Source organism: Cydia amplana, chromosome 21, assembly GCF_948474715.1.
Source record: "Cydia amplana chromosome 21, ilCydAmpl1.1, whole genome shotgun sequence".
NCBI lineage: Eukaryota > Metazoa > Arthropoda > Insecta > Lepidoptera > Tortricidae > Cydia > Cydia amplana.
The window spans coordinates 8,569,194-8,577,519 of record NC_086089.1 but is presented as its reverse complement, the minus strand read 5'-3'; the positions used below and the strand labels follow the sequence as shown (position 1 = coordinate 8,577,519).

Here is an 8,326-nt window from a genome sequence, read left to right as displayed (position 1 = left end):
CGTGGACATGTGGCCGGGCCCTAACAACTCGTTAACGCCTCGGACCGTGGGTCCCAGTAGCATCACCATATCATCGGCGTAGCTGATATTATTGACCATTTTCTCATTTCCCATATCCTCTTAATAGACGAATCACGAAATGGACGAACTCCGTAATGATGAATCGCGAAATGGACGAAATGCAGAGTGACAAATCGCGAAATGGACGAACTGCGTATTGACGAATCAAGAAATGGACGCATCACTTATGGACAAACTGCGTAGTAGACGAATGGACGAAATGCGATTTGGACGAACTGCGTATTGGACGTCCAGCTAACAAATCCATTTAAGGGATACCTATTAATTATAGAAGAGTTTGTAAACTTACAGAAAAGACTAATTGGTGCTTCGGATTTGTTAGATGGCGCTGTTACTTAAGATTAAGATACGTTTGACAATCCGCTTCAAAAAACATGGCTGCGATGGACATACATCGTACCTACTTCAGTGGCCAAACTCGGGCACATCTTTCTTAGACTTAAAATAATTATATAACAATTTATTCTTCAGTTAATTAAAGTTCTGCTTTCAGTCCGAGTACTCCCAGTTATCGTCAGCCCAGGAAGAACAAAGAAGCTAAAAAACCGTCTAGAACTATGCCTGTAGTGGATGAAAAAACTATGCTTGCTGAAATTATGAGAGTTATTAACAAATTCGCGTAAGTACAGTCGAGGACATTAACACATTCAGTGCCGAAAGCTGACTATGACTTAGGTACTTACTACGGTGACGCAACGACCCAAAGTGAATCCTGGGGCCCAACACCAGACACGCCATCGCCATGCCTCTCGGTCTTGCGATAACTCTAATAAGACACTATAAGGGCGCTGCCACACTGGCGCTCGCCTCGCTTTCAACTCGCTCGCAAATCGCCAGTGTGGCAGCGCCCTAATTAACATTTTTTATTACAGTCTGACTACCCAAGATGAAGCAGAAGTAAACATAGACGATGCAGATAGAGGGCTCCCTTCAATAAAGGTACTTACTTATCATGAACCTAGTATTTTACATGGACCAGGCATGAGGGGTGGGGGGAAATGACCGAACGGGATAGTCTTATGTACCTATCTTTCAGTAGGAGTAGCAGCGAAAGCGCTATTATTGTTTGTCCTTGTCACAGTCTCACATTTTTTTAATTCCCCACCATAAATTAGTATGGGTTATGGTGGGCAACAAATAAATTCGACCAATCATAGTGTCGCATTGCGTATGTTTTGTTCCTCACGGAGGCACGCGTATACCACTTCTATAGGATCCTACCTTCTATGTTACTTATAGCATAGAGAAATAAGTAAGACAAGAGTGCTCACTCCATACATCAGTTCAGACTATTAATTTCAGTGTCTACATCTAGCATCGAGTAGCGCAACTATCAGTACTGCTACTTGGCAATAGATGTAGCACCGACCGGAAAGTCTTAGCTCAACAGCATAAGACTTTCCGGTCGGTGTTACATCTATTTTCAAGTAGCAGTACTGATAGTTCCGCTACTCGATGCTAATAGTCTTTTTGGTACTAAAACTGATGTATGGAGTGAGCACTCTATGTATTTTTTTCTCTATGCTTATAGGTATTTTCCGTCAGATAACTTGGGTACGGTGACAGCTGTCATCTCCATCCAATACTAGTGCAATGTTTTGCCGCCAGAGTGCATCACTAGCGTCTAAATAACTAAATTTTCATTTCAGCTATACTTCAAAGGCGCTCACACTTCACTAGTAGTCCGTGCGGAAGGGAGACAGTGGCACTACATCATTGGCCCTCCCTCTCTGTTCCCCGAATGGTTTCACGAAGAGCACGAAGTTCAACAGGACGCGATCGGCTCATACGTCGATGTTCCTAAAGATGTGAGCGGCGAGTTTTATAAAACTCTCTGTCATTTGTTGACCATGTTTATTAGTTTTCCAGTTTAAGCAAACAAGTTTCGAAAGACAAGTTAATAATAAAGATAGCTAATCAACAAAACCTTATTTCTTAACTCCCCTCCCATTCTTACAAACTAGTGGCTCCATTGACATTATATATCTATCTCAGGACTAGCCTTACGGGAAATAATAAGAATGGAGCATGAAATGGGGCCAGTACAGCGGTGTGAAAACGCTGCAACGCGATTGGTTGATGAGTTCGCACCACGCGCGCGCGGCCGCGCTATTGGTCGCAACTAGTTGCGTTAGACTACACGATTGGCTGGAATTTGTGAGTGACACCGCTGAACTAGTACTATTTTTATTTTAGTGCACGTAAGGCCAGTCCTGAGATATAAGTCAATGAGTGGCTCTGTGAGCTGTAGACTTCACGAACCCCCATCCGCCATTTTAAAAAAATCCGAAAACAGAATCGACAAAAGAAACTACGTATTTATTTACTTCTTGAACCTGGGGGCTATTCATAAATTACGTCATTTCAAATTAGGAGGGGGGGGGGGGGGGGTCTGGACATCGATTGAGAAATGTGACCTGTAGACGAGAACCCGGACAATCCGGAAATCCGGACATACAAAAGCATTTTCGTCCAAGCTGAAACGAAGACCTACGCTAACGCTCGGTCAAAATATGAAACTAGCTTCTGCCCGCAACTTCATCTGCGTGGGATGATGATGATGATTGTTAAAAACTATCCTATTGTACCCAAATTTCATCTAAATCAGTTCAGTGGTTTAACCTTTTCGACGCCGTGTCAAACACAAAAGCTGTCACGCTGACGCCGTCACCCAAGTGTCAAAACTGAAATTGAACTTTATGCATATGCACGTAGGTCTATGTTGCTCTGTGATATGTGACCGATTAATCGGTCTTTGGCGTTGATCCTACGGTGCGGATATATCGGTCATTGGCGTCCAAAAGGTTAAGCGTGAAGAGTCAAGACTAATGTAGGCAGGGTTACTTTCGCATTTCACATTGTGTGACTGCTATTGGCCACTACATAGTAATTGGCCACTTGTAACAATAAGACTCCTTTTGGTTTGTTTCTTTCTGCATTACTATGAAGTGGCGAGTTGGGCGTTTTTTTTTTGTTGTCCCCTACACTTTTTTTCAAATTTGGGATATTTTATGTTATTTCTACTCAGAATCACGAGCTCTTTCTATCCTAATAGGAGAAAAAAAGTGTCCCAAAATTTCCATACATTTTTCGATCTTTCCATTACGCGACCGCCATACAAAGTCTATGAAAAATGGTGACGGAATGGAAATAAAAACCTTAGGACACATTTTTTCTCCTATTAGGATAGAAAGAGCTCGTGATTCTGAGTAGAAAATAACATAAAAAATCCTAAATTTGAAAAAAAGTGTAGGGGACAACAAAAAAAAACGCCCAGTTACTATTTACTATGTTGTGGCAGTCACCCTAGGGCAGGGGTTCCTAACCTTTTCAGTCCGGTCACCCCTATGACTAACTAGGAAATCTGATTTTACCCCTCCTCCCAATGGTAATAAAAAATAAAACGTATACGTTTGTTGTATTGTTATATTAGGTTAGCTTATTACCCCCGTAAAATACCAGTTTTACCCCCACGGGGGTAATGAAATGAAATGAAATGAAAGCATTTATTTCGGATACAAATACATCCATAATTAATAACATAATATAATTACCCCCAGGTTAGGAACCACTGCCCTAGAGGGCCGAATGATTGTCACGAACTAGTTAGTTCTAGATATTGGATTATTATATCAAAACAACAATACAAATTAAATCATTTATTGAAAGTAAATGGAAATAAACATTTTATTACAATTAATTAAGTTCTAAGATTAATGTTAACTCAATCTTTCTCATTAATTGAAAATAATAATAAACGAAAATAAACATTATTTTGTCCCAGTATGTTCATTTAGCTATTAAACTAAGTATATAGGTATATAGATCGTTTATATGTCAGGTTGTTTATAACTTTATTTCCATTTTAGTTAATACCTAAATGAACATATCTATGTATTTTTATATTAGAAATTAGAAGTACAAAAAACTAACTAAAAAAAAAATCATAAACATAGAAGCATAACATTATCTTTCACAAATACGATGGCGCAAAAATAGTAAACCTCGATAAACGCCACGCATATAACATTTGCAAAATAAACCTTATTTCATAGTACATAGGATGGTTTTCCATTGTACGTACTTACAATTATAGTGGCCATTGGGGGTTTGGCCAGGCGTGGCTCACTCCGCGATTTCGTCGCTTTGCTACAGGTAGCTAAAAGTACATCCGTTCCGGCCCCAATTTTGGGGAAAGTCATAAGCCGCGCGTGGCGCTGTCGCCACCTAGCGGCCATATCTATGCTGATCGTAACAGACGCGTTTTGTTAGAGAGTGAGTCTTCTGTACTTAGTACTATTATTTATTCTGTGGTTTGGCCAGTAGCATGGTATAATAATATACTCCGCCTGGTACCTACTCTCTTCCGACCACGAGGCTGACACAAGCCTACGTCATCATGCGACAGCGCTATATGATATTGATAATATATGCGATAGCGCTATATAAAGTGGCAATGTTTTTGTCACTCTGGGAAGAGAAGACCATGTTTTATTTTTATTAGACTATGGCCAGTAGCCTTACCACGAGCTTGACACTGACATATTCGCTAACGTCTGCGTAACTTACTTTCTATGCATCTCGCTCGTACTGGCATATTAGTGCGAGACAGATGTATAAAGACGTTAGCGTTATGCCAAAGTGGTGGTAGCCGTACTGACTACATTAATTGGAGTACAAAGAATTAATTTTATGCTAATATAATTACATTTAACCTTTTCGACGCCGTGTCAAATACAAAAGCTGTCACGCTGACGCCGCGTCACCGAAGTGTCAAAACTAAAATTGAACTTTATGCATATGCACGTAGGTCTATGTTGCTCTGTAGTCTGTGACCGATTAATCGGGCTTTGACGTTGAACCTACGGTGCGGATATATCGGTCATTGGCGTCCAAAAGGTTAACTTTCTATATACATATTGCATGTAATAAATTGTTTTATCACTGGACAGTTAGCGCTATTCTAAATATGAGCAATTTTTAACAACATAATGAAGTTTACCTCTTATGTAACTTGTGTGATCCGGACGATGTGGTGCATTGGAGTAATTTCGAAAATCGAAAATATATACTAAACTAGAATAACTACAAGCACTATGTACACGAGCGACGTTTACCAAATACATCCTAAGGTGTAAGTAGGTATGTATAGTTTGTCGATTTCTAACTGGCCCCGAACGGCTTATCCTGTGTCTATTGTTAAGTAAAACCGCACGTGCTTCTACTGGCCTAAAAAATGATTGGGCCGTTTTACTGGTTATTGAATTACCACTCTATGGAGATTGCAATAAGGTTCAAAATGAACTAATGGAAAAATATTTTTATAGGCTGTGTGTGGTCCATTTGACTCGCCGGCACTCAGTACTACGGTTACTGAGTGCCTGCGAGTCGAACCAGTCTAAAATGTGTCATCGAGATGCGTAACAAAGGCGCGTTATCGGAGAGCGCACCTACACTGGTTTTTTGAGCGTTGGACTAGCCCGCGCTCAGGTGCCAATTAGAATAAATTAGAGCCTTTTTTTCAACGTAAGTAGCACGTGCGGTTTTACTTAACAATAGACAATAGGATTAGCCGTCGGAGCCTGTTAGAAATCAACAAGTTATACCTATCTATTGCCAAAGTGCGAAAATTGATGAAAAACACGTGTATGACCTTTTTATGTTTAATGTCAAATTGACTGAGGCTTATTTTCGAAATTATCCCATTTTCAAAGTTACCAAAATTCATCCTACCTACTATCAGAGTATAGATTTTATAGAGAGATACTGTCATGATAAATTATGTAGCCACAGTAAATTCACCGCCATCTTTTGACAGAAGATTAAAACTGTAAGAACGCCATTTGACTTTGATCTTTATTCTTTCACTGATATGTGTTAATTTGTAAATATTGAAATTAACGCCATCTAGTTGAGAATATGCCAAAGGTGCAATGTTTTTGAAAGACGGCTTTGAAAGAAACTCTCTATAAAATCTATACTCTTTGCTACTATGCATGATATTATAATTTATAGTCCACTGCGGCGTATGCTACGCACACATGCGAGCAATGTGAGCGGATACAAAAAAGGTGTACCTAATAGGAGACCTAGAATTGAGGCTTACGAATGGTTAACTTATATCGCCTATTGCGGTTGTTTCACGAAATCTGACAACAATGGAATGAATGAAACTTTCATTGTATGAGTGACACCTGTATCGGTATAGTCAGAGCCGTAATTTTATTGCTTAATGTGATACACATAGATATTTTCATTCACTCATTCGTTCCATTCCTGCCAGCTCTAGAGAATTGACCTGTACCGTGGCTCAACGTTTTGAGAGTACGATGTTTTACTGTCCAATGGGGTTGGCAACTGTCAAAGGTTTGCATAGATGGCGCCATCATAGCTTGCCCCTTCTTCTATGAGATTTTATAAATGAGGTCTTATAAATATGTTTTGTAAGAATAACTGTTTATGGTTCGTTATTTTTGAAGTGAAAACTTCTTTAGCGGCGATGGGCACTTTTAGAGGTGGGGAATAATGATAAACTCGAGACAGCGTAAGGCGATCACGTGACCGTAAGGGGCGTAAGGCGATCACGTGACCGTAAGCCCCGTACTCATAATTTAAATGGCATTTAAATCAATAAAGAAAAACTCAATGTTATTTGACATCTATGTTGCGGACTCCTTTTCAAGACTCTTTACCTATGTTCAAATAATTTGACGTTGTCATGGCAGTATGTAAATAAACATGTGAATGAAAAAGTGTGATCTTATTTGAGAATGATAATAATATGTAATAAATAAATAGAATACCTCCGCTAAACGTATGTATCGTGTTACCGGGCGTCGCTAACATAGTGAGGTGAGTTTTCACTTCTATCGGCACTCCCGGAGTGCAACCGTTTTTGCTTGTTTTACTTGGTTCATGGACAAGTGTAGTAGTTTCAGGATCAATTAAGCAAATTCTTAAGTCTAGACGTAGACAATATGCACGCATATACACAGCTTAAGATTTTATTTTCCAAATCACTATAAATTTTTACTTTTAGTTTAAATTAGATAAGTAATGTTTTGTTAAGTGAAAACATATTTTTATACGTCTGCTATCGAAATAATAATATATTTCATATAAAATCATATTAATTTGCTTAGAACGATATTCGCAAAGTCAAGGCGTGTACTCGTAATAAAGTCAACGAATGTTTCCTAGCGCTTCTTTAACCCCAATTCTACGGGAGGCCAAATACATTTTTACTTTATAATATAAAGTATAAAAAATCATTAAAAACGTTACATGCATGCAGCATGCATTTACATGCTTTGCATAGTTTGCATGCTTTATTCAATTTTAAGCACACACATTCTATGTACCTAAGTTTTATAATATCGGTCACAGTACGGCTACCATCAGTTTGGCACTGACATAAACGCCGTCGAGAACGTAATTTACTTTCTATAGGTACTCCTCGCTCGTCCTCGCATATTAGTGCAAACGAGATGTACCTATAGAAAGTAAATTACGTTCTCGATAGCGTAAATGTCAGTTTTGACACTGTCAGTGACTCATGGTACGGGCTCAGGATAGGTTTTAAATGCAAATGTTGTTTAAAAAATGTGTTTATATTTTATAAGCACTACAATGTTTAATATATAATATTTAGAAGATAATTTCTGCTTCTACAGTAACGATAAATAATAATAATTGAGTTACATATCAATATCACAAAATTCATATTTTCTAAAATACATTATTTGGTGAAAAGATGCAAATCAGAATATAAACAACTAAGTAAGTCAATATAATTCATAGATTGATATGGTTATATAATAGGTTAGTGTGTTTTTATAGTTATACATCCAGTTGCACATATGGGCAGGCGTGGCTCACTCCGCGATTTCGTCGCGTCGCTACAAGTACATGCGGGCCACACCAGTTTTGGTGTCTAGCCATAGTGGTTGCCGCGCACCGCTACGGAACGGACGCCTGCTCGCGCTCGCGCCACCTAGCGGTCATATCTGTCGTAATAGACGCGTTTTGAGAGTGAATCTTCTGTACCTAGTACTATTATTCTGTGATATGGGCATGTAAATAAGTTTCTGTCGTTTTTCTAAACTGTCAACTGTTACTTATAACAAAGTTTCATTTAATTTTATGTCCATATATGCAACATGGTCCAGTCAGCGTCAATAGTTGCGGATGAAGCCACGCACCAAAAATATGTGCCACCTTAGATTTTTTCAAATTCCTACATTTC

At 38.9% G+C, this 8,326-nt stretch overlaps 1 protein-coding gene across 1 annotated transcript; it reads left to right on the top strand.

The window, feature by feature from the left end:
• The first annotated feature begins 385 nt into the window (after window positions 1-385).
• Window positions 386-1,962, top strand: LOC134658074 (uncharacterized). Its single transcript, XM_063513674.1, has 3 exons — window positions 386-700; window positions 954-1,020; window positions 1,731-1,962. Exons 1-3 carry the CDS (start codon window positions 639-641, stop codon window positions 1,953-1,955), a joined length of 354 nt encoding a protein of 117 aa, XP_063369744.1. The 5' UTR covers window positions 386-638; the 3' UTR covers window positions 1,956-1,962.
• Window positions 1,963-8,326: the final 6,364 nt, after the last annotated feature.

What these genes read in the sequence shown, in the direction of transcription:
- LOC134658074 (XM_063513674.1), top strand. Translation starts at nt 639, where the DNA reads ATGCCTGTAGTGGATGAAAAAACTATGCTTGCTGAAATTATGAGAGTT. An exon ending in AGAGTTATTAACAAATTCGC is followed by an intron (nt 701 to 953) that starts GTAAGTACAGTC and finishes TTTTTATTACAG; the next exon opens with TCTGACTACCCAAGATGAAG. An exon ending in GAGGGCTCCCTTCAATAAAG is followed by an intron (nt 1,021 to 1,730) that starts GTACTTACTTAT and finishes TTTTCATTTCAG; the next exon opens with CTATACTTCAAAGGCGCTCA.